General features: G+C 38.4%; 1 protein-coding gene across 2 annotated transcripts in view; it reads left to right on the plus strand.

The window, feature by feature from the left end:
- Positions 1-27,641, plus strand: part of LOC121644538 (low-density lipoprotein receptor-related protein 8-like) — a 134,438-nt gene that overhangs the window by 46,834 nt on the left and 59,963 nt on the right. For both annotated transcript variants that reach the window (XM_041992559.1, XM_041992560.1), the window contains exon 4: positions 11,250-11,378. In XM_041992559.1, the coding sequence (XP_041848493.1) occupies positions 11,250-11,378 (129 nt within the window). The remainder of the gene's footprint in view (positions 1-11,249; positions 11,379-27,641) is intronic.

Here is a 27,641-nt window from a genome sequence, read left to right on the forward strand (position 1 = left end):
CACCCAATTTAATGAAGCAATGAATCTGAGAATGACTCATGATATCAAAGAGCTTTGTGCCATTTTTTTTTTTTTTTTAAGCTCTGAGACACAGTAACTGTATTTCATCCTTCATCATCAGATCCAACACTGACATTTTCAGGTGTTCATGCTTAAGAACTTGGTAAAAAGCCCATTTCCCAAAACATTGTGAACGTTTTTAAAATGCATTAAAATCTCCAATCCATAGACTCTTGTACAAGGGAAGCATAGTACAACGGGGTTTGTCAGTGTATTTATAAATTATAAAATATAATATTATATAAAAATGAGAGTATCTAGGAAGATTCTATTATCAGCAGATCAAATAGGTACAGGTAAGGGTGTCAGGATTAGGTATAAACAGAGAATTAGAGGATTTGTTTTTCTAAACAATGATAAGGTTGTGTCTCACCTCTTTATTTCTAAACTCCATCAGGGGATTGAAATGGGCTTGAAAATACCACAAAAAGTCCTCACATCAGCTATCAGCCATGTCTTTATTTAATACTTAATGAGAAAGGGTTTTACATGCGGCGGTATCTGTGTCTTTAAATGCCACGTGTGTTTTTGTGCTTTCTCACTTCTTTGACCAGCTGTTAAAACTGCCCGTGTTTTTTAATCCTTGTTGGACCTTTTGCATCAGCAGAAAAGCGTAATTGACAACAATGCATTTCCAGCTTTTCCAGATAACCACGCCCACTTCAAATTTCTGACCAATCAAAAAAAAGACAAAAAAAGTTCTGCGCTTGCCTCAAGATCTGTAACGTGAGTCTGTAACGGCTTCAAATCTAGTCTCCTGCAATCACTTGTGGTTCTCTTTCAGTCTTGAGCATCTCATTGGACTTTGTTGGTAATGTGCTTTTGGTCCTTTCCCTCATTGATTTGTGTCTTAATATTGGGCACGAGCCCATCAAGTCCTTTTTAAAAGTTTGTTCCAACAGAATGTCCTTGTGGTTCTGTACAGATCCAAGACACCTTTCTTAAGTCTTATAAGATTATCCTATAAAATCCTCCTGTGGTCTGAGGTGTGTTAAGAGCGAATTTGCCTCGGTTTCGAAACGGGTCGTGGTCGACAGTCGCAAGTATTAAACATGTACAATATTTACACCCAAAACTCTTTGAATCTTCATGTGTGTGTGGAAAGCAGACTTGTGTCGTCACTCTGGGGACTGTGATGTGGAACAGAATGTAGACAGACTGCAAGCTGACTGGGGAGTTAACAATAGTCCCAAGACCACCATCTTTCCTTGGTCTTGTATCCTCTTTCATGCTGGGTGTTGTTTTCCAGTTGCTGCCATAGTTCTTTGTTTTTCTGGTTGTTATGTTTCTTCTTTTGCGTTTTTGTTAGATCACATTTGATCATGCAAGATTTCTAGCTCGGAGGACTAGATTGTCGATTGGCTGCAGGTCAGAGTCGTTATGTGCTGTTCTGTGCTGAGATTATTGGATCACACTACACACAGTACGATCAAAACTGTTAAATGCCTGATTTTTTTTATCTTCACGTGTGGGTTCTTTAAAAGATAAAAATTATCTTTAGATATAGAAAATCCTATGTGTGTACCAGCCTTAAGTCCATGAGGATCTACCCCACCTGCCATGTCATTTAGATGAATTTTGTCAAAGAGAGTCCACTGGTGCCCACCTCCAGACCTCTTCTCTTTAAGGAGCCCTGTCAAAAGGTTGCTGGATGTGTGACGTAGCATTCAGCTGACAATACTTAATTGACTAGGAGGGTCTGTGATCCTGAGGAAAGGTAATGGGTCTCCATCAGCAATATCCTGGAGCCTGAGCTCATTAGCCAGGCCAAGCTGGTTTTGCTGCTCTGGTGTACGTTTCATGTTTTATCTGTACTTCTTTCCTCTCATGCACCCCTGATTTGCTCTTATCAGTTACACCTGTGTGTTATTATTGCTCTCGTGTGTGTAAATGTTCAACGGTTCCATCTTCTTGGACTAGTTTGTCTTTGTTCTCTCTCTGTGTGTGTCTCTCTCTCTCTCATTTATATATTTATATATATATATATATATATATATATATATATATATATATATATATATATATATATATATATATATATATATATATTCTAGCATCCCCCTGTAAACCTTGATTCTTGTGTTTTTGGACTCTGGCCCAGCCTTGTGATTCAGATGACATTGGCTGTTTGGCTGGTCTCCTGTGTACCAGCTCAGCCTGAATAAATTGCTGACGCTTCAACCTGTTTCTCAAGACATCTTGTTTGTTTGTGGATTGCCTAGTTCTAAGTTGCAGTGTTGAAATATTCAGTGAGATGGCAGATTTCATACTTTTTGACTTGTCCTTTTGACAAATTGAAAATTATTATTTTTATTTTTATATTTATTTATTTATTTATTTATCTATCTTATTATTATTTTTTTTTTGTATTTTAGAAAACATTTAACATTAAAACATTTAGCAGAATTTCACATTATAAAATCATGGTCAAAACAACTCAAAATTAACATTATCACAGACGTCTGGGAGAATTTAAACATAATAATTCACATCATATAATGAAATGAATAGAAAGAAAAAATAATAGCTTTATCAGAAGTTGTTTCAGCAATTTTCTAAATATTTTAAATATTATTTCAACAAATATTCCAACAGGAATATTTTAATTATATAAATATAATATTATAAAATATATTATAAAAATAACACTCCCATTGTCATATTAAATGTATACGTACCAACCACTTATTAGATCCAGCTTGATAGTACCAGGCTGGACCCCTTTTATCCTTCAGAACTGCATAAATTCTTGGTTTCATAGATTAAACAAGTCGTTGGAGAGGTTTTTCTCCATATTGACATGACAGCATCACACAGTTGCTGCAGGTTTGTCGGCTGCATCCATGATGAGAATCTCCCGTTCCACCACATCCTAAAGCTGCTCTACTGGACTGAGATCTGGTGGCTGTGGAGGCCGTTGGAGTCCAGTGAACTCATCGTCATGTTCTAGAAAGCAGGTGGAGATGACCTGAGCTTTGTGACATGGTGCATTATCCTGCTGGAAGTAGCATCAGAAGATGCTACACTCATAAAGGGAATGACATGGTCTGTAACAATAGGCTGTGGTAAGTGTGCCAATAAAATGTCCCCCACAGTGTTATTCCACCAGCCGTTGGAACTGTTGATACAAGGCAGGATGGATCCACGTTTTCATGATGTTTACACTGAATTCTCACCCTAACGTTAGAATCCGGAGCTGAAATAGAGGCTCACACGTAGCCCGTCTGCTTAAAGGTTGGACGTGTTGTGTGTTCAGAGATGCTGTTCTACATACTTCGGTTGGAACCAGTGGTGATCTGATTTCCTGTTGCCTTTCTGTAATTTCCAACCAGTCTGCCTATTTTCTTCTCACCTCTGACATCTACAAGACATTTTTGGACATTTTCTGTACTTCAGACGATTCTCTGTAAACCCAAGAGATGGTTGTGTGTGGAAATCCTAGTAGATCAGCAGTTTCTGAAACACTCAGACCACAACCATACCACGTTCAAAGTCACTTAAATCCCCTTTCTTTCTCATTCTGATGCTCAGTTTGAACTTCAGCAAGTCGTTTTGACCATGACTAAATGTACTAAGTTGCTGCCATGCTATTGGCTGACTAGCTGTTCATGTTAATAAGGAATTGAACAGGTGAATTGAATAAAGTATAGATACACACCAGTTCTAAAAAACACATTTTTAATATAAACTTTTAATGCAAAAAGCAACTAAAATATTTCATGGTGTTGAATGACAATTAAAATCAAAGCAGATTAATATTCCTACATATATGAAGATATACTTTTATATATGTAGAAAATTAATAATAAGCAGAATTCATTATACTTCCATACAGTCACATCAAATGGGTGTATGAGTAGACATTACATGTTTAAAATGCAATTTAACTGAAGGCACTTCATGTCATCTGTTATGGGGATGTGATTAAAATCAAAGAGCGGAGGATGACATGATCAGTTCATACATTGTTATTCTGCTTAGACCACATTCGTGTGTACTGGATGGTCTACAAAATTTCCTACAAAAGATAAAAGGATTTTTTTTGTAAAATAATAATAATAATAATGAAGGACCAGATTTCTTCATATTTCTCTGAGACCAGATAACTGAACCAGTTTGTATGATTAAATTAGAAAAAGAAGCATGTAGGTTACAAAAAAATAAGATTATAATGAAACACAGACACGTCTGCCTCACATTTAACATGAGCCTACTGTTTGACTGCTCCGTCTTCCTAACAGAGACAGGATATATACAGAACGCAGTTGGTTTCAGATCTGTTAAAGCTGTAATGAACTCTGTGTGGATGAATCACCACTGCACCGTATCTATTATCAGCAGCAAGAAGCAGAATACTCATTAATTTATACAATTAGGCTGAAAACCATTACATCCGTTTCATGCTTAGTTTAGTGCTACATCTGTTTTATGAAGCTACAGTTCATTATATCGAATCATTTTAACACAATTTAAGCTCCACTGTGCTTGTTAGGCTTCCCTTAATCACAACACAGGCCCAGGAACAAGTTAGAAACGGAAGATTCTGCAGTTTTTCGTTTGAAGCTGTGTTTTGTAGAAGGCTGTCGGCAATGACGAGGTAAAAGGATGCAGATGAGTCCTCGTTCTGCACCGTAGTGGTCACAAACAATCTGGAAGTTGGTTTGTCTTTGTCATTTAGCTGTTATGATGTTGCCTCAACCTCAAATGCCACCCATTTGTCTTTATAAAATCAGAGGTTTCCTTAATCAGTTGCCATGATGCAGACTGAGGAACCAGTACTTCCTTTGTTTGGCTCCTGGAGGACCAGAGCTCACACTTCATTAAGGAAGCATCAGTTAAAAGGACAGGACAGGTCGCCCTCCACTCGGTGGATTCTGATTCAGCTCGAGTCTGTGCTCTGCTTGCCTTTCCTCCTTCATTTTCGTCTACTTTGTATGGATGGCTTTGATTTGGCTTTAGGATAAAATTGGAAAGGTCGTGCAGCAGTATCTCTTCATTCCTTCCCCCCTTCAAAAAGTATCCTACTCTGAAATATCCCTTCTTATGGACTGCATTTTACTTTGAATGTCTCTTTCTCTTTTAGTCTGTTGTTGTTACTCTACAGCCTGTCTTACATTTCTCCTTCTTTTCTTCCCAACAAAGCAGTCTGTTTTCAGACATTACTCAGCTGATAGCTGTTAGTGCTTTACAGTTGCATCTGAAAAGAAGTATATTAAGTTTGACTGGAAAAGACATATATCAAACGTATAACATGCCTGTCGCTTGCATGAAAGCAGCAGAGAAGCAGACATCAAAGACTGTCAGACAGCTTCACTCATTAGTTTTTCTGTCTCTGTAATACAAGCTTGTGGGATCAGGATGTTTATTTGTAGCAATCCTGCCATCTTCTTTCCTTCAGCAGTGTAACAGTAGGACGTCTTGCATCATAATTTAATTTGATTCACATGCAAAGACGAATGAGTGACAGTACAAAGAGTGCACTTTTGTTCTCGCTCTTGAGAACTGCAGTTGTACATTTGACATTTTACCTGTAACTGTTTTTCAGCCCACATGAGCAAGAGGCAAATGTCACTACCTGGCTAGCAGAAGACTCTAACAGAAGCTTTTCTGAGTCTGAAGTGTTTGTTCGTGTAGAAACAGCCTTTGAGCACTGCAGTTGCTGCTACTTTTTTCCTCCGTGAGAGGTCACGGCCTGCCTGCATCAGCCATCCTCCCTGCGTACTCTCCCCAGGCATCCGTCGCCTCTCTAACTTCCTCTTCTTGCTTCTCTTCTGTCACCCCCTCTGTGCTGCAGGACAGTGACCCACTCAGTCTGAAATGACTGATGGGCTGAAATTACTTCGTGGTTCCAGTTTTTCAGCTCTGAGCCTGGCTGAATAGTTTGTTGTTGCATTATTTTATTGGTGTATGTGTCAGGGGATATAAATGTATGCTTCCTGTTGCAGCTCACATCTATCAGATTTGAGGAGCAGCTACTTTCTGAGATCTAACCCTGGACTAACAGCTGCTCGTTCACTTCACAGCTGTTGTAATTGTGGACCTCTGTCAGTCTCACTCATTTCAGTCCCATCAGTGGTGACCACCTCCTGCTCTGACTACAGCTGGGAGCTGGAACTGCTGCTGCATGAGGACAGAGCCTTTTGGATGGGGCGGGGCCTGTGGCTGCACCTGCTGCTCATTGAGAAGATTAAACAAAACGTTCTTTCACGCCAGTCTCAAAGTCTCCCATAACACCAGAAAACGTTGCTAGATTTGACACTAGCTGCTTTTTAAGAAACAATAAACAGTCGCTGCAGAGGTCTGAAAACTTTCTAAATGTAGCGACAAAGTTGCTAAGTTGTCAACACTGTAAACAGTGGGCCCACCAGGTAGATTCTGTAGGGGATGGGACTGCCCACTGCAGTGCCTGTTGAAAATGGATACCTGTGCAAATTAATGTTTAACTAGTTACTAGACTTGATTAGTATCTGGGAATCGTTTTTTTTTTTTTTCTTCTTTTACAAAACTATAAAGTAGGATGAGGAGCACACAAAGCACAGTGAGGTGGAAGTGATGTAAACATCGTAATCAGAGCAGGACTCCAAATGAACTTTTCTGTCAGTGTGGCTGGTAGTTTTTTCTTTTTTTTTTATTTACCAGCTAATTGGAATTTCCCTAGCTAGATGTTTCTTTATATTATTTTAGATGATTTTTTGTTTTTCCATTAAAACACTAAACAATAACATTCTCTAAATCTTCTCTATTCTACTTGTCCTGTAGGTCTTTGTCTTCAGGCTGTCCAGGTGACTTTGGGCAGTTCCATGGTCTCCACCTTAAACTGAATTGTTCCAGCAATGAAATTGGTTGTTTTTTCTTTAGTGTAAATGTGGTATTCCTTAAAGTACATTATGTCATTTTTTTGGTCGAACACCAGCTGCTCATTATCTGAAAGCCATTTTGTATTAACCCTTTAAAGCCTGGCACCCCCCAGTTGGGGGGTGTTGAGAGCAGATGGTGCCAAACTGTCCCAGAATGACCATTTCCACTTGAACTGTCTGGGCTGAAACCTCTTTAATATTGTTCTTCTTTACTTTCTCTTGGGCTTTGCAGAGATAATGTTCACATATTGTACTATGATTTGATACTTTTTTCATTTGTACTATGTGCCATCTTTATTTATTCTCCTTTAGTTACACACATACTGATATTTTTATATCTTAACAAAACTCACAAATGCCTCCTTTGCTTTGACTCCAGAAGTATTCAAATAGATCTTGTGGTTGCTGAGATAAACTCATTTCATTATGGATTCACAATCTTTGAGCAGAAGCGATGAGGACTCAAGGGTTAAACATTCTTTTTCTTTTTCTCACCTCCTCTTTCATTACTGACATTACCCCTACCTCCTTTATTTTCTTTTAACCAACCTCATTCTGGACTCCATCCAACCACTGCCACATTTTTTCCCTCTACAAGCCAATTACTTTAAATTTAGCTCTTCATTCAGCTGCACTTTGTTCAGACAGTAGCTTGTAAATGACACCACACAATGTCATGGATGTATGGTGTGTCATTGGATATGGTTTTTATTCAGAATTAGTAAAACAAAATGAATACAAAAACAAGATACACCAGTGAGGTTGTTATTCGACAAACAGAACTTATGATGATTTGAATGGAGGTAGAAAGACGTTCTACATGCATGCTTTCTCATTCCCATAGACGTGAGTCTATACAGTTTTCAATCATTCTAATAATGATAATATGAGAACTGAGTAAGATGCAAAACAGGACAGTTTGGTTACTGAACCAATTTAACATAATTACTTTCCTTTATGGTTTTAGACAACTGTGTGAATGTATGTGTGAGATTCATTTCCTCAGTGTAGCTACACCACACACTAACTCCCTGTACTTTAATGCTCTGGACTTTTGCATTAATCCTTATTCTGATTATTTTGGGGTAATGATTACATACATACAGCAGAATTTGAGCCGTTTTGAGGTCAACCAAGTCCTCAACCCTTTAATGCCTAATCTATCATAACTGAAAATTTTTTATTGCATCACTTTATGGTTAAAACTTTGCTCAAAATCCTGGTGTATACAAGCTCATACTTGTATTCTGCCCTCTGCTGGACACCGTTTGCACTTCAATAATTCAGACATGTGGCAATAAATGGTAAACATTTTTCATCTTTTATTTCCTTTTTTACATTTTAAAAATCATGATAAAACAGATTTAAAAAGTAGATTTTTCTGCCTATTGCTTGAGTCAGGGTTTAAGGAGTAAACTAGAAGCACTTGATTTGTTAGAGAATGAGTGAGATTATTCTGTGTTCGGGGTTTTTTTATGACTCTTTGTTGCAGTATTTACATTGGACAGGTGTTTAGTCTGTAGGTGTCTCCACACACGTCCTTTGCAGTGTCAAAGTATATCTTTGACTTTATATAAAGTACTGAAACCAATTTTGATATTCTATTTTCAGTATAGTTTAATGTGGCTTCCAGCATAATTTATTATGTATTATCACTAATTTCTATAAGTATTTATTTTGAATTTCATATTGAGGGAGTTTGAACCATTTCCGAATATTAAGAATTAATATGTGCTTGGGTTTGTTAATTTATTATGATCAAACTGAATCTTTAATTTCTTTGTTTTCTACTTGGTTTTCTTGAGGCTGCACTGACTTGTCTGCAGTTTTAATAAAGATTCTGTCTACTCTGTGGCTTTTTGTGCAGGAACTGTCATATCTTCCAATTTCTATTTCCACTTGGGACTAAAATTGTATACATGCCCATCCTCAGCCGAGTATAATCGGTCTGTATCACTTTTATGTCAGCTGTACATAGAAACACCACTTTGAGCTGTTTAAGCATCGATGCTATTTAGCTTGTTTTTATTCCAAATGTGACTCACATATGAATCATAAAAGCATCTTTCATGTCACATAATGCATCCTGTTGGACCGTAGCATGCTGTGCCGTGAATGCAAGCTCCTTAATATAATTACAACTGGAGAGCATTATTTCTTGTTCACAGCCCACGTTTTCACACAAACTGTAATAATGGCTAAATGCCAAAAATAAAAAGGAAAAAACAAAAGGTTATCCCTTTATAGTTTTTCCAGAGTTAGTCCATCAGAAATCACTCATAAAATGTTGTTTCTGTCATAAACAACCAAAAATCAAGAGACCTTTATAATATTTAATCAAATTTAATAAAATGTTGTTTCCTGTATGTTTAAGAAAAAGAAAAAGGAAATCATGTCATGGCTGCAATAACAAGAAGCTGGTACTGGTTATAATAATCAGTCCGTCAGTTGGTTGTTGACTGGTTGTTGCAACTAACAGCCAACTAAGGCTGTAAATAGTACGTCACATGACCATGGGATATTTTATCAGTTCAGTGGACGTCAATTTTGTGTCATTACAAATTTGGCCACAATACAGTTTCAATTAGATTCAGTTCAGGATTCAGCGGTGAGATGTGAGATGATAACACATGCTCATTTGACACAATCACTCCCACAAATCTAAATCTAAATCTAATTTTCTCCCCTGAGTTCAGTCAAACATTTAAATGAAAAACAATGTTCTTGTAACAAAACTAGAATATTTTACATCAGACTCCAGTTTTAACACTTTAAGCACAAAAGTCACAAAATGTCAACGAGCAACAGGCCATGTCTAGAGAAAGAGAGCTTCTTAACACTTTCCACCACTAGATGGCAGACTTGTGAATCAGTCATGAGGATTGATCGGCCGATCAGCAACGATCGTGACATCACACGCAGCACACTGTGTTAATGTGTCTCTTCTGGTGCAGACTTTTAATGCCTCAATGACGTAAAAACCAGGAGAAATGCAACATGACCCTTCAGAGGGAGGTATTTCTAAAAAGCATGAGACATGTATCTGATTCAGGACCACATATGGAAGTGGTCTAGGTCTGATTGGAAAGAAACTAGATTTGTGCTTTTCAGACTATCATAACAGAAAGAATCCGGTTTGGGCCACTTCTCTCTGCAGTGTGAACGTAGCCATGCAGAAAACACACACTTTTGGCTATCAGCTTTTTTTTTCTCATTAAATAAAAAAAAAAGAAGTTTTTCTGGTTGTAACAACAAATGGAAAAACCAGTCCCATGTGTTCTTCCGTAAGCATGTCCTGAAATGATTACAGTATCGATGTTTGTACTCAGTTTGGATCAATGCTGTGGTCGGTGATCATTGAATCAATGGAGATGGATTTTACATCCCTAAAGCCTTCTACAATGTACAGAGTCAAGATTCTGACATTTGCATTATAAAGAGTCGCAGTGCTGTTCGTTCTTTTATAAATCATGCTGCCACTGATGCCACAAAACATAAATAAATTCTGTTGATGCCAAAACACCCCATCATTTACTCTGAAAACACCATTAAAGATGAATAATTAAAACCTTCATTTGATGTGAATCCAACATGCTGAACAGGAATCCAGCTTCAACCTAAATACAGTGTTGTATGTGTATGAACAGATGTAGTTTGTGTGGCCTCGGAGACTTTCTTCCCGTCTGCTCCAGTTACCCATTAAGCAATTTACACTTAATATTGCTAGTGACAGCGTCAGAGATTCTGTTATTTCCCATAAATGGTGTTCATTATGGCGCCGGTCCACACTCTTAACACAACAAATGATGATGCTGCCTCATTGTTTGTAAGCTGCAACTGTTTCGTCTCTGTGAGGAAAACTGCAGGATGGGGGTAAAGATTGGACTATAATTCACATTTTATAGATATTTGACATAGCTGACAAGAATGCTTTAAATAAAATAATAAAAATGGTTTAGAGTGTGGGTTGAGGCCCTGATTAAAAGGATTAAGGCTGCAGTGTGAGCAAAGATTTCTAATTAACAACATGTGTTATATTAATCACACTGTGATCAGGATCAAACCCACTCTGTGCCAACTACAACAGACTGGCAGGAAAAAACAGAGGAGGGGGGGGTGCTCTTCCACTTTTCAGTCCAATGGGCATCAGCTGCATCTCTGAACCCTTCTGCAGACAGTAAAATCAATCAGTCAGAGTGGTGTAGGTTTGGATGAGTTTTAACGGCATCACGGGGGTCCGGCCACATCTTCTTGTTGGCATCCTCGCTGCCTTCATGGGACCATGAAATACCACCGCAGTCATGTCTGCCTCTGTTTGATCTCCGTCCACAGGCAAACAGACGTGCCCTCCAGAGAAATTTGACTGCGGGGGATCCACCAACAAGTGTGTCTCGTTGTCATGGAGATGTGATGGGGAGAAGGACTGTGAGAACGGGGCGGACGAGGAGGACTGTGCATCTGGTGAGTTCATCAAAGCGGGCTGTCACTTCTCATCCCGTAATGTAATTAAAGATGAGGATTGGATGTTTTTACTTCCATTTTTCTGAACTGATTGAATGTCAAGAGGACATTCTGATCCAAACTGTGGCAGCTGTGCAGACATGAGTGACTTGATGAGCAACACAAACAGGGGAAAAAGGTGAACTCGCATCCCTTCTGTATTGTATTTTGAAAGGTTTTATCCTCTCTGATCTCGGTTATTATCAAGAGGCTTCTGACATTAAAGCACAGTGGAGAACGTGGTGTATAACTAGACGGATTTGAAGTGAATTTTATTTTAAACCACATGCACTTGACAGCAAAGTTCCCTTTGATGTGGAGTGATCAGTGTGAAATATGAAATATTTGGCGCTTTCTGGTGATGTTTGGAGGCTTCTGCCATCACATTTTACACTGTGAGTCTTTCCACCACAAGTCCTCCAGAAACAAGACAAATGACGCCGTCTCCAACGCAGCCAATTGCAAAGCTCACTGGTGTGGTAGCCCCCGCCCCCACGCCCCTGCAGGGACTATCCTTGCCCTACTTCTGAGGAGCCGTGAAGAATCGGCTTCTTCTTCCTTTTCTTTCCCTTGGCTCTTCATGTCATGAGAAAGTGATTGATGCAAAGGAGCTGAAGGTGTTTAGACTTTAGAAAAATGTGCAAAATGGCGCATGGAAGCAAATGAACAAAGAGAAAGAGAGAAGCCTTCCTTTTACTATCCTATATGAATGATGTTGTTTTTTGCCAGCACCTGCTGCTCCTCAGCTGTGTGTGGGTGTTGAGATTGTCTCTGTGGAGGTTTAAAGCTAATTGTGTTTTTAAGTATATACAATACAAGTATTTATTAAGAGAATCAAATAAATTTGATTGTAAGTATGTTTTAAATAGGTCCCACACCCCAGAGTGGCCCCCACACTCACATACCAAAGCAAACAGTAGTGATTTTATTGACTTCTGAGCTTCTTAGCTGCGCTGTTCATTGAGACCCAGTCTAGCCTGGACTAATCCTTCTTTCATTCTAATGTCTGTATTGATGTGGCAGTCTTAAGCCTCTTGGTAGTGACACAAGGGCAGGCAGTGGGCTGTCACCCACTCAGGAAAAGGCCAAAAATGCCTGCAGGGGTAAACGGTGCTCTGCTCAACCATTTGAAAGAAGCTGACTCCAACACCAGCAGAGAGCGGCTCTTGATGGCATCGCAAATTAGGCCTATTAAGTGCTGCTCAGGCCAGTTTATCTGAAGACCGATTGGGCCCAGCGCCAGCGTGAAAGATGATGTTTAAACCAAGGTCAAGAGGCTTTTAAATGTTACCTCACAGCAGATCAGATCTGAAACCAAGAAACATCGATTTTTCACTCCTACTGTAAATGTGCTCCAACTCTGCCATGTAGACAATCATGTCAGTATTCGGCAGTTTTTGGAGTCTGATTGATTTCTAAGAGTAATATTGAAGAGTCGTGAATAATGTTTAAGTATTTGAACTGAATCAATTTTGAAAATGGAAATGAATAAATGCTAACCGAAGCTGAAAAATAAAGTTAAATCATTGGGATTAAACTTTACCAGAATTAGAAGGTTGAATTGTGTAAATTTATAGTAAGTTAATCACTATTTAAATCCATCCCGTTTTCCCTGAGGTGTTTTATGTGGTTGGGCCAGATCAATATAAGTTCCTCAATGTGTTATTGACTTTGGTCAGTTACCCCCCTTGAGTTATGTTTAGTTGGCCTATTTTGTCCTACAGGCCTTCTGATTAAATTCTTTACCTTTCTAATCATTCGGACCTTTGGGCAAATTAATCAGTTCCACAAAAGAGATATTTTTGTGTCCTTGTTGCTGAACTGCCTGATCCCTAATACTTGGTCCAAACAAATAAACTGCTAGCAAAGATTGGCTAAGGCCAATTATAGAATTTGTGTCTCTATTTCACATGATCGTGCAAATAAAAATGAACCAGGGGCAAAAGAACAAGGCATGATTAAATTCCTACAAGCTGAAAAATCAGTAATGCAGAGATGCATTATTATTATTATTATTATTATTATTATTATTATTGACATGACAGCATCACACAGTTGCCTCAGTTTTCTCGGCTGCATCCATGTTGAGAATCTCCCGTTCCACCACATCCCAAAGCTGCTCTACTGGACTGAGATCTGGTGGCTGTGGAGGCCGTTGGAGTCCAGTGAACTCATTGTCATGTTCTAGAAAGCAGGTGGAGATGATCTGAGCTTTGTGACATGGTGCATTATCCTGCTGGAAGTTGCATCAGAAGATGTGGTCATAAAGGGGTGGACATGGTCAGCAACAATACTCAGGTAGGCTGTGGTGGTTAAACCAGGCCATGTTGGTACTAAGGATCACCAAGTGGGCCAAGAAAATATCCCCCACACTATTACACCACCAGCAGCCTGAACTGTTGATCCAAGGCAGGATGGATCCATGTTTTTATGATGGTTCCACCAGATTCTGAGTCTAGCATCTGAATGTGCAGCTGAATGGAGACTCATCAGACCAGCAACGTTTCTCCATCTTATATTGTCCAGTGTTGGTGAGTGTGTGTGAATTGTAGCCTCAGTTTCCTGTTCTTAGCTGACAGCTTAGTTGTGTGTTCAGAGATGCTATTCTGCAGACCTTGGTAGGAACCAGTGCTTATTTGATTTCCTGTTGTCTTTCTATCATCTCCAACTAGTCCATCCATTCTCCTCTGACCTCTGACATCAACAAGACATTTTGATCCAGACAACTGCTGCTCACTGGATATTTTCTCTTCTCCAGACCATTCTCTGTAAACCCCAGAGATGGAAATTGAACAGGTGTAAAATTGAGTAGTTATTTGGTAAATTGTGTTTATCATTTTATGGGAGGGGACTATTTGAACTAGCTGAAATTCTTCCGTGAGTTTCCTCTCCAAAGTTCAGAGTAACTAGCATGCCATTGTGACCTGTTAACAAGGAGCAACTTGAAAGCAATTACTGCTCATTTAATTTGTTATGGACACAAAATCCATCCTCATTCTGAAGCCATGCTGCAGAGACTGCTTCAAAGACAGCTCAGAGACAAATACCTTCTGTACTATGCAGCAGCATCTTAAGCTGTGCAGTGAAAAAGCAGGAACTCTCTATTAATTACATGATGCAATTTTAATGGTTCAATTTATCATCTTTAATGCTGTGTTATTTAAGTTGGCTTAAACGTAACAAGCCAGTTAAACATAGACCGCATTTCATGATTCTTAGTTCTTTTTAATCTGAAAAGGAAAAAAACTATAATGACGCTAAATGTGCAGTTCCATCAAATAGTTGACAAGAGAGGCTTATTTGTACTGAGTAAAGTAAAGATGAGATCCTCTTCTATAATTTAATAAAAGCTAAATTTGATTTGATCTAAGAATATCAAGAGACTGAGGAGTTCTTTCTTTTTTACCATTATGCCCCCTGAGGTAACTCACCCTTTATTTTACCACCACCGCCCAGATTTTACTCAAGTGTTATGAGCAGTTTGTGGAATAATGTCTTTTCAAAAGCTCAAAAAACATTTGAGGCAATGAAATACTTCTATGTACTGCACACTGTAAGCTTCAAATGTTATAAGATAAGATGAGGTGGGTGAAGAGAAATGGATATTACCAGTTAATCTGAGATCATTCTCCAGCTGCCTACATGAAATGTGATTTTATAGGTGGAAGATGAATGGATAAAGATGTGTAAAATTATGTGGCAGCTTTTGAATATAAAGCTTGCAATGAACATGTTTTCAGCTGCATTTTGTTCCTGCCAAGAAAATAACAGCTAATGTGGCCACAAATCTGCTTCCAAGTCATCTTTGGGTGGAGTCATTGTGAATCAGAATATTGAAGCATAAACTGAACATGTGAAATCCCTCCAGCACCAGTGAGCGTGCAAAGTTAAAGGCCTCTATATCCCAGAGAAGTCTCATAGCAATAAGAGGCAAGAGAAATGTTGTTTACTTGGAGAGATTTCCTTTTGCTGACTTCTATAAGTCTAAACTGAAAGGAATGTATTTTATAGTCATAATATGCTGCTATTTTTTTGAGAATTTGTTTCACTGTATGTTTAAAATTAGACAGATAATTGACCTTATTAGCCAACCGCCTAATTAATCCATCTCTACTGTTCAATGTTCATAATGTAGACCACAGAACCTGCTCGTGCATGTCCTTTCACTAATCCCTGGCTTCGTTGTGAGTTGAGCTGCCTGTAAGAGTGTTTAGGAGAACTCGATGAATAGTTTAAACTCAAGCCTGAGGCAATTCTTTAGAAATTTACTGAGAAACATTCCCACATTCAGTCAGCAGCAGCTCCACAGCTGTAAGGCCAAACTGAGCCAACCTCAGGAAACTCTGAAATACAGCGAATCCCGTTACTCCGATGATGGCAGATCATGTTTAAAGGAATAATTAGCCCTTTTACCGAATTTGTAAAAGAAACAAAGCACTCAAACAGCTTCCTGTGTTTCAGGTGAAGTTCAGTAGAACTCAGTGGCCTCCTCTATGATAAAAACAAAAAACTATTGAAAATGGTTTTGATGGTCACGTCCACTTAATGTCTTCACTGATCAATAGTGTGTAGGTGGCAAAGGAGTCAGAATAAACTTCTACCTTTACTAGTTGTAAACAGATGAGCACAAAAACACAAAAAATCTCTCCCAGACATGACTGTTAGCTTAATCAGAGCTCTGTGTTTTTTGTTTTCCTTTTTTTTTAAACTTGAGAAAGTTATTTAGAGAAGAGGAAATAAACTATTTCTTTTTTTTCATAGAATGTTTCTTCTCTCCACCACAATTTTAATTAGCACCGTATTTACTTTATTTTCCCTCTTTAACTTTTTTCATTCTGTGTGCTGGCTGTAGAAACATGAATCCAGTTAAGGATATTGAACACCATAAAATAAAAGAGAAGATCTGTTTGTACATTTAGCATTTTTTTAATCATTTATACGTTTGTTTGTTTGTTTGTTTTTTTTCCTTTACCCCTTAAAAGCCAACCTTGTTGCAGGCAGATCATTGTAATTCCTCAACTATTCCTGCTACAGAGATGATTTTAAAAAGCTGAGGAATGAAGCTTTCTGCTGCTTTCACTGGATCTTTTGGACACAACGGGATTGTCTGTGTGGGGCAGAGGAAAGCAGAGCGGGAAAGCAGTCGCCGCCGACATGACACAACTTAATCCACCCAAAGTGATGAAACTTTGGAAACACAATGTCAGTGCAAGACTGTTTTATTTATTGTCTCTGCTCTCATGTTTTATTCAGCTTGACATTTTCATGCATTCTTAGTTTTTAAATTAATTTTTCCCTCTATTAAATATGCTGTCCTTTTATATAATATAGGGCCGGTGCAAGTTTTCTTTACATCTACCCTATATTCAAATAGTTTGCTTCACTTCCTGTTTTATTTTGTAGGATCTCGTCTAGTTACAGCTGGCTTCTGTAATTGATTCCCACACCTGGATCTTGTTTGGCATATTTCTCCTCTGCATAAATCCTCCCTGGTTTCCTCATGTTTTGTTACTTGTGTTAGCTAGCTTCACATAAATTTAAGTTTAAATATATATATTTTTTTATTTTTTTACTTTGAAAGGGAGATTCTCAAAAGCCCAGTTATCAAATATCTAAATGTTCAGTCAATTGTATTTTATAAGTCTGTTATATTTGAATTATTCTCCATCTAATTATTAGGTGCATCGTTTTATTAGTAGTAGCTTATATCATACTATAAAACAGGGCTACTCAATTCGTGTGTTGGTGCAGGGATACATGGAAAACCTGCTGGATTGCGGCCCTCGTAGGACCGAATTGAGTAGCCCTGCTATAAAATAATATATTACCACCTTCAATTCACAAAAAGTTGGGAAGTGAGGAGACCAGTTCTGGAGTTTTAGGAGAGGAATGTCATCCCATTTTGGTCTGAAGCAGGATTCTAGCTGCTCTACAGTCCTGGACCTTGGTTGCTGGATTTCTGCTTCCATGGTGCTCCAGATGTTGTGTATTGGTGAAAGGTCTGGACTGCAGGCAGACCAGTTCAGCAGCTGGACTCTTCTCCTGTGAAGTCATGCTGTTGTGATGGATGCAGGATGTGGTTCAGCATAGTCCTACTGAAATCTGCAAGGTCTTCCCTGAAAGAGACGTTGTCTGGATGGGAGCAGATGTTGCTCTAAAACCTTCATGTTCTTTTCAGCATTGATGGAGCTTCACAGATGTGGAAGCTGCCCACGCCATAGGCACTAATGCAGCCCCATCCCATCAGAGATGCAGCTTGTCACCTTTCCACTGATAACAAGCTGGATGCTCCCTCTCCTCTTTAGTCTGCAGGGCACAGCGTCCATGCTTTGCAGAAATAATTTTGTTCCATCTGACCAAGGAACTGTTTTCCTCTTTGTCACCATTTTAAATTATCTTCAGTCCAGAGAAGATGGCAGTGTTTCTGGATCCTGTTCACATATGGCTTCTTTGATTTCTGGAGGTGTTCCTGAGTCCATGCAGTGATTTCCAGGAGAATCATGTCTGTTTTTAATGCAGTGCTTCCCAAGGGCCCCAAAATTACTAGCATCAGCTTTGATCTTCAGTCTTGTCCCATGTGCACAGAGATTCCTCTAAATTCTCTGAATCTTATGAAATTTGTAAACTGTAGATGGTGGGGTCTTCAGAGTCTTCACAACTATGGGTTGAACATTTTTCTAAAATTGTTCTGGTTTTTAGATGTAGTTTGTTTCAGATTGATGAACCTCTGTCCATCTTTACATCTGACAGACTCTGGCTCTCCGAAATGTAATGTTGTACCAATTATGTTGCTGACCTGATGCCAATAAACCTAATTAGTTTTTGAATGTTATACTTTTCCAGTCTTTTATTTCCCCTTTTCTAACATTTATCAGATGTGTTGCTTCTATCAAATTAAAAATAAAATCATATTTTCCATTAAATGGTGAAATGTCTGTTTTAACATCTGGTGATTTTTTTATGTTCTACTTAGAATAAAATATGGGTTTATGTCATTTGCAAATCATTGCATTGTGTTTTTATTCACAATTTCCTCAGCGTTCTTACTTTTTTTGGAATCAGGGTTGTATGGACTTTTATTAAGACAGTGATGTGCTCCTCCTCAGGCCCCACACAGACTGGGACTGCATCTCACTGTTACATGATGACTATTTAGGACATCACATCTATCCTATCACATCTCAAGTCCGACTTTGCAAATCACAGGTGTCATGTACATTTTACCGTACTGTGCCACACCTAAAGCTGACTGCATTCACACCTCAGACGCACAAGAGATTTGAAGCTAACAACCTAATAAAAGGCTGCAGGGGAAGACATGCAAGATTTAGTTGGATCTTCACTGAACCAGTAGGTTGTGAAAACCACCTTGGACATTTCTATTTTTTTGTGGCATTTTTATGCTTTCATGCTCATGCTTTACCCCGTTTACTCCTATCAGTGCATCCAATCTCACTTCAAACTTTGCTTTGTATGAACTGTGACTGGGGACATGGCATTTGCAAAACTGACTCAGCAGGAAATTCCAGTTTCCTTCAGCTGACTGCAGAAATTTATAGTTTCTCACCCATTATTGAGTTTAAAAAGTCAATTTTGCTGAGGCATCCTGCTAATTGAGTCATCCACATAATGAATTATGTATTGAGTTGAATCTAGCCCTTTCCAGAGCTAACTTTCCCTGATCAACATCACATAAAGCAGCAGCTTTAGAGGCTCCACAAGGAAGCTGAGCTGTGTCCTCGACCCTCGGCGATGTGAAGATTAATATGCACTTATCCCTCTTAGCATTTCTGAGTATCCCTGTCTTCCGGGATCTGCTAGTAGACTTTAAGGTGTGTGTGTTTTCATGTGTGCATTTTTCAGCTGCACTTAAAGTCAGATTGACTTTACTGTCTGGTGTGTACACATGACATGTCTGTAAGGCTGTATGCTCCTTCTCTCTTTATTCATATTTAACGCTGTTTGCACAGTGAGAGGCAAACACTCAAACCAGCACACCTTACACCTGCCTCCCCATCCTTGTAGTGAAACCGATCAGTGCGGTGCCAGTAGAAAAGCTTTCACAAAGGACTATTTCACAGGTCTAAAGTACTTTCTCTGATTTCCTTTTTCGTTTTACGTGCCGACATTTAGCTGAATGAAGATGATGCAGTCTCGGCACTCATTGTTTCTCTCCTTTGTCTTCACCCAGTGGCCCTCGGTTAGCATATCTTTTCAGGCTTTAATGATGTCAGGGAGACTTTTGACTCCCATATTGTCCTATGTTATCTTGTCCCAGTCGTGACTGTGAACAAGAGAGTTGTATTTGGTGTGTTAGTGGTGTTTGCTCTGTAAATGTGCATAGCAGCACAGGAAAGGTCAGACACTTGTCTATTTCCCTGGTGAGGAGCTGTGACCCTTAAGAACGAGTCTATTTTGAGTATTATAAAGTTGTCTTTAGTTGTGTGACCTTACTGCAATGGCCATGAATGCCATCGACCTCAGTTCTCTGAGCAGACAGGTATGAGCCGTCCCCACTGAGTCTAAATTAATGAACATCCAGAAAAGCTGCAGGGGCAATGACTGACATGCTCAAGGTACTGCACTGTATATGCAGAAATAATATATATATATATATATATATATATCTGTTTTTGGTGCTAAGGTACCACTTTTTCAATTTTTCCTCCCTTCATCCTGTCACACCGCACAATATTTCTTTACCTTTCACACTTGATTCTGTCTTCCTTCACGGACACACACACACACACACACACACAAGCTCATTCCACAAATCAGCCGTAATGCTAATGTGAGCAGAACAGTCCTCTAGATCTGAGCCACTGGTTGCCGCTGGCAACCATCTCCCATCATCAAAGCTGCCAGAGAAAGTAAAGTGTTAGGCTGCCAGCTACCGACTCCTGCAGCAGCAGTCCTAGTGAAGATTCTCCCACCCAAAGAAAAGAGAAAAGGAAAATGGCTGTTTCACTGTTGTCAATGTCTCAATGAATTAAGAATATTAATGGATGTTTTTATTTGTTTTGATTATTTTGGACTGCTGTTTAAGAGATGCGATAAAAAATCAACTTGCAGACAAGATAAAAGACATTTTACATGTATTTTAAAGACTTCCAGACCCTTTATAATATTTTACAGTTTATTTTATTGTTAGAGGGCTGCAGTTCATACTGCACACTGCTGCACCTTCCTACCTTCAAGCTAAACTGTGCAACATTATGCAAATATGTTACATGTTGATGTCCTTGGCTCTCTTCACGCTGTCCGTTCAAGGTGGGAACCTCACTGCCTCTCGCTCTCTTCCTGGTTTTTAGTTACAGTGGTGGAATGAGGGGTCGAAAATATATTCTGAGTGGAGGCGATCACACAGCTGTAATAGCCAGAGAAACTAACTAGAAACAAGCAGTAGAAGCCTCTCATACATCAAACAGACATGAAGAAGCAGTGGCGACAAAGTCCTGCTGGGTCTCCTCATATCATCAGCATCGGGGCAAACAAAAATATTACTTCTAGCTGAGCCAAGGATGCACGGTCGAATCTGCATATGAGAAATAAACAGTGCAGAAGAACATGTTTTAAGAAATAATGGAAACTGTATGAATATAAAAATGAATATAAAAAAGTTCACAGCAGTATGCGCTTCATGTTTTTTTTTTTTTTTTTTTTGAACATGTCTTTTATTGTCAGCTACTCTGTAGTTTCTTCACTCTACTTGGAGCATGTTGTGAAATATTTTGGGGGAATAAAGATGACAAATCAGAATAGATTGTAACATGTTAAGTTAGGTGTCAGTTTTCTGTTCTTGCCACCTCCCTTCTCACGCACATATTCGCCATGTTAAACACCCGATTACAGCAAACTCTCTCACTGACGTACACAACAGAATGTATAAGTAGAATAGGCTTTATGGAAGATATATTTGAGTCTGATGATGGGAGCATTGAGAAGACTGAAAATATAAGATAGTGATGATGGGGATGTTATGAGGCCTTGAAGAAGAAGACAAGCTTAGAGGCAGTTCCCTTTATCAACTTTTTCTGAATCACAACTTACAATGTGCATAAAAAACATTGATGTCAATGTTTTCTGGGTATGAGTAAAGATTTATTAGGGAAATCTTCTTTTTAAAAAAGGCCAATAAAACACAGTAAATTTGAACTAGTGGGACTGCAAACAACATTCCAACAATTTATGGGCATTTTCTTCTGTTCTATCGGATACCTTAAAATCAACGAGATTGGAAGTAACTGAAAGCAACAAATATGTACCATAAAACGTCCAGCATAATTGTGCTAAATTAAAGTTAAAGACAAGTTTCTTGATGCTTCTTCACTCGAGTATACATTTAGGACCAAACCGAGAGCAAGATAAAAGCTTTCAATCTGAATTTAGAATAAGACATTATTTACAGCAGATCCAAGTTTTTAAAAGCAAAAACCTCCTGTAAATAAGACCAAAATGGCTGAAGATATCATCATCTGATTTATTCTTGGCAGAGTGAGAAAACATTATACTTTACTTGATGGCCTTGAGTGAATTCAGGAAGCAATCAACAATGTAGGAAGGAGCCAAGCTGTTTCTAACTTTAAAAAACATTGAGGAGTATTTTAAAATCAATTCTTTGTTTTACAGGGAGCTGTTGAAGAGTGTTAAGAAAGGCAGTGATACATTCACACTTACTGGTTTTAGCTAGTATTTTAATTAGTTGGTTGCAGTCAGCTGGAGTTTAGAGTTAAAGTTATATTACAATTATTCATTCATTATCTTAAGCGCTTAGTCCATTACTGGTCGCAGGTAAGCTGAAGCCTATCCCAGCATTTTAACAGGTGAGAAGCAGGTACACCCTGGACAGGTCACCAGTGCTTCGCAGGGCCAACACAGATATGGACAAACAACCATTCACACGCACTCCTAGGGAGAATTTAGAGTAATCAATTTACCTAACATGCATGTCTTTGGACGGTGGGAGGAAGCCAGAGTACCCAGAGAGAACCCACGCATACACGAGGAGAACATGCAAACTCCACACAGAAAGGCCACCGCTCCCCAGGTTCGAACCTCCCCCAACTGAGGCTCGAACCAGCGACCTTCTTGCTGTGAGGCTGTGGTGCTAACCACCACACCACCATGCAGCCCTATATTGCAATTATTTTATAATTAACTAATAATGAATTACATTTTTAAAAAATAGGACCATTGGAGACAGGATTTAAACTTAGACATGTTTTAGATAATATAAAAAGGACACTTTCATAAAGTTGAAACACTGAACACTGAACCGAGTCTAACAACTGCTATTTAAGCATGCGTCTTGCCTTCTGTCTCTTCTTGGAGCTCTCTCCAGAACGTAAAAGTCAGTCTGATGTTGACTCTTGTTTTCTCTTTTGCTCTGTCCCTTTTTTCTTCCTCTTTTCCTTTCTTGCATCAATAATGTCCACTTTAATTCTTTATCAGCTATGGTGCTCATTCAAAAATGGCCAGTGTGTTGGTGTCCAGCTGCTAGCATGTGACATGGTGTGCAAAGTGAAAACATGGCATCCTGGGGAAGTTGGGAAGTGTGGTTTCTCAGCTTCGGATACTTCTAGGAAACAAGGGCTCCAGAAATGCGAAATGCACATAATAAATGTCACTGCCATAAAAATGAGTCAGGAAGTTACACAGGGCTACTTTCAGTTCAGCTACATACCTATAGGAATAAATTAGCCGAGGAGTCAAAGAAAAAATCTAATGTGTCAGATTTAAAAGATCTCCCAAAAAGAAAGCTTCATCAAATATTTGTAATAAATAATGCACTGAATAAGATCATTCACATAAAACTGATTTTTATGGATAAAAGATTTGTTGTGGACCAATTATTTTACTGGACTACTTTTACTGGATCCTTGCTGATGTAATGGGAACATTTTTGTAGAATCATCTGCTACTAGAATACAGTATGGCTTCAAAGATATATTACATTGTGACTGGTCTAAAATAAGCATTTACTGAATCTACACTTATGATTGTAGGCTGTAATGGTAAACCTCATTCAAATCTCAAGAATCTTAGCTTTCCAATGGTGTAACACGTGTAGATACTTGGAAGGGAGACTGAGTAAAATATGTTTGTTACATTCCACCAATGGGAAGTCTGGTACCAGTGAATTAAGAAACATACATATAACAGGGTGTCGTCGCCATAGAAGCGATGAAACATGTATTCGAATTTTTCTATTCAGTTAAATTTATAGCATGCCGATTTTGAGCAAGTCATTTCAAAGCTTGTTAAAAACAATCAAATTCAATCCAATTCATTGTAATGCATTTTAATCCAAGTCCAAATTGTCTTTATACGAATTCATAAGATGGGCAACATTTTAAGTAATTTTAAGCCAACTAATTGTATCTTCACTTTGATTCAATCCCCAAACTAAACTAAATAGTAGGGAACTAAAGATTAACCCTTCAGGGACTCCATATAAAGCTGACTGTAAGAATTAGTTACAGTCTGAAGTTAAAAAGTTCTACCAGTAAAGAAAGTGGGAGAAAATTAGTTAATAATAGTGTTTCTTGGGCTTGAAAAACATAAGGCACTGACTAAGAACTGCAATGCTGTTTTGTGTTAAAGGCAGAGCTGAGGTTTGGATGTACTAAGACTAAAAATCTGTGATTGTCTAAAATAATTCAAAGCTCGTTGACTTCTGTTTGTGGTTACCTCCAAAGCCAGACTGGTAAACGTTAAAAACAATGTTATGTCGCAATTACATGTTTAATTGTTTCTGTACCACCTTCTCTAGATTTTTTTTTTCCCCAGGATAAGCTTACTTGGTAGGTGTCTAGCTCTCAAGGACAAATTAAATTAAATCTTCTTCCACATCAGTGTTATAATGGCCTGTTTGAGAACTCCAGAGAGTAGATGTTTCAATTATATTGTCGTTATTATATTGAAGTTGAGAATACTTCTAAACAACTTGATAGGAACTGGGTCAAGAGCACATGCTGCAGAACTTCACTGTGTTAACTTCTGACAATTAACTGTGAATGAAGACAAAGTTGGAGATAGTTTGGATATAAGTGGGATACCAACCAGCAGAAGCTGCAATACTCTTCTTTAAATTTATTTCATATTTTGCGTGGACTTGTGCAAAAAATACTATATAACACCATGAAGATCATGGAAAAGCTTCATATAACCTTTTAGAGACACCAGACATGTTAACTGTAAATGGAAGCATCATCCCGTCATTGTCCTGGCTTTTCCTTTATATTTGCATTACCACTCATTTTAAGATTGGCTCTGATTAACTATTATGCCACGGAGAAGGAGAAAACTTCACTCGAACACTTAAAGGGGTAAAGTGCGAAATTGCTTCACCACAAGTTTTGCTGTTTGTAGACCAAAACAAAGTGTGTCACGAGCCACACCTTTATCTACCTTTTCCTCCACTTTCAACTTACCTCGTCTGTGAACAAATGCACAGAATGCAAACACACAAATATTAGCTAGCTCTGAGTCAAATTGTAGCCTCCTTAGCTCCTGCAGTGCTCTCCACTTTGGAAATACAAGGCCAGTGTAGTTAATCCAGGTTCTGTCCCTTTCTTCGTGTGATAATGTCTTCACCAGTGATCATAGTTTTTTTTAGTGGTAATGTTGGATAATGGTTGTCTGCAGGTGAACAATTTGTTCCATTCCATTTTGCTTCGAAATAGTAGCTGCCATTGTTCGCTCACTGTGGACTTTTATAAGGAAGAAAGGCCAAGGGCTCTGAGAGGAGGCGGCGAGTCACATGACCGCACATGAACGTACGACCGGACCGGCTGGTAAACACGGTCAATACAGAGACGATGTGTGATGTCATGCTATACTCCAGATGAAGTTACGCCTTCAGTTCTTCACATAGTGATTTTAATTTCCTTCAATCTAAAAATGATGAATATTCACTAATTCTGTTAAAGGTTGAATACTTCTTACAGCAAATAACTTTTTATAAACAACAGTGAGTCTCCCATTTTCCTCCAAGAAGCTGTATCTAATTGTGTAAATAGACAGATGATGAGGATGAAACGACCCACTTGGCAAAATGCTGGGTTCCCATGTTATTTATTTATCACAGAAAACACGCTGACTTGTAGAACATCATCGGCAGATGGTCTATGCAGAAGTCTTGAAATACATTTAAGCATTGCCCTCACAGGAAAACAGTCCCTCTCCAGTGTAACCTGGCCGCTCATGTTCATTGCTAATGGTCTGTCCCTGGTGTAATAATCCACATACTTATTGAATCTCCTTAATTATTTAGAGCCAAATTAGGATAGAGTGTGGGTCGAGAAAACCAGGGCAGTAGTTATAAAAACAGCAGAACCAGCTGCAGCTTAATAAATATTAATGAATATAAACTCTTTCACTGAACTGAATCCACAAAACTTCTTTTCATTTCAGTGGCTTTGTCCGGGCTTCATTTGCTATCATTGGAACCTGTGAATTAATTATTTATACCCTGGTGTTTTTATTGAATGAAAACACAATTACTTTAGCATATGCTGTAATAGAATAGTAAAGCAGTAACAGGATGTGTTGATTCTGTCTAAATGAAAAGGTGGTGCTCATATTTTCTACTCTATTATCTTTGGTTTAAAGTTTTGTTTTAGAGCTTCTTCAGGAACCAGTAAGTGGTTTTATTCTGTATCTGTTTAAGCTGAGTGTTGTCTTGTTCTGTTGTAGTTAAAAATATGTTTAAGGTTTAAATTTTAGAGTTACAGGTTATGTGACAACATGCTACTACTTCACGGTTTGCCGATTCTGTGTAAAATGTGGCAAAAAAAATTTCTTTCTATGACCAGCTCTAACAGCTAAAAGCAGTAGTGTAGAAGCTGAACTCCCTGTGGTTTGTGTAAATATCAAATTCTTTTCTTCCCACTGCTGACCTCTGTGCAGCTGTGGGCTCAAAGTGGGAACCCTGACTCTCATGCCACCCCAAGTGCTTTTAACTGAACATAACTGGATACAGTAAAAGCTTGAAAAGGTAGCGATAGAGGAAAAGGGGCTTACATTAGTCTTGATGTTTACTTTGTAAAGAGGGTCGCCTACATCAAAATGTTATACCACAGAATTGTCATTTTTAATCTGGAGCTATAACAATTAGCTCATTACTGTAAGCTAACTGATAGCCACAATTAGCCTTCGGTACAAGATTATTTTCCCAATATTAACTTGTTTCTATTAATTCCACACTCAGTTCTGAAGTTCAAATATCTTAACAAACATGAGAAAGTTGGATATTATAAAGCTGCCACAGATTAACTAGCTCTGCTAATAGCTAACTAGCGTAATTTTGGATAACTAGCTAAATTTCAGATCTAATTTTTCTGGGGTTAAACATTTAATAGTGTCTAAATAAGTGTTGATCACTCGTTGAAAATACATGTACATATAAAAGTTTTGTTCCCTCTTTAAAGCATGTGAGCAGGAAGAAAGTCCATGTTTATTGTATAGCATGGGTAGAATCACTAATTAATGACAGTTTACAAATAACTTAATGTAAAATAATTAAGCACTACATATCTTTGCTATTTTAAAACTGCATGCATCTCACTTGTTATGATGGCACAGGGACATGTTGCCAAGCAACATCCTGAGGCTTTTTCCCATCTCTGCACATCACTTTACAGCAGAATTTCACTTTACAGAACCTTGTGCATGATAGCAACTGGATATCAACACACTGGTTGCCTCTTGCCTTATCTCTTTCCCAAACAAATAAAGGCCAAACAATAACATTATTTTTCAGGTTGGAACATTTTCTAAGTTTATCTGCAAACCGGCTCTGATTTGATTATTTCACCCATGTGTTTAGTAAAGGCATTCTCACCGGACAAGCTGTCGGATCTGAGCGTCTCATCCGGCTGAGCGCTTGGTTTAAATGGAGTAAAAAAGACTCCGTGATAAATGGCACAGACCTACTAAGCTTGCACTTAGTCACAACACAGCAACTTTTCTGCTCAAACATTGAGTGTATTATCCGGTTTCAGCTGTATCACTCGCAATCTCTCCACTGAAGCAGCAGCACAATACGGTCCAAACAGACGTGAAACTGATATTCACTCCAAAAAAAAAATTCTTTGCAAATGACCAAAAGTTATTTTTAAAAGATAGGACAAAAATTGTATGATTGTGTATTTAACAATTTAACAATTCCACGAGACCCAGTTTTCTTACCTTTTGTTTTTTTTTACCCAAAACACACTTCTG

This window comes from Melanotaenia boesemani, chromosome 8 (assembly GCF_017639745.1).
Source record: "Melanotaenia boesemani isolate fMelBoe1 chromosome 8, fMelBoe1.pri, whole genome shotgun sequence".
In the NCBI taxonomy this organism is placed as follows: Eukaryota; Metazoa; Chordata; class Actinopteri; order Atheriniformes; family Melanotaeniidae; genus Melanotaenia; species Melanotaenia boesemani.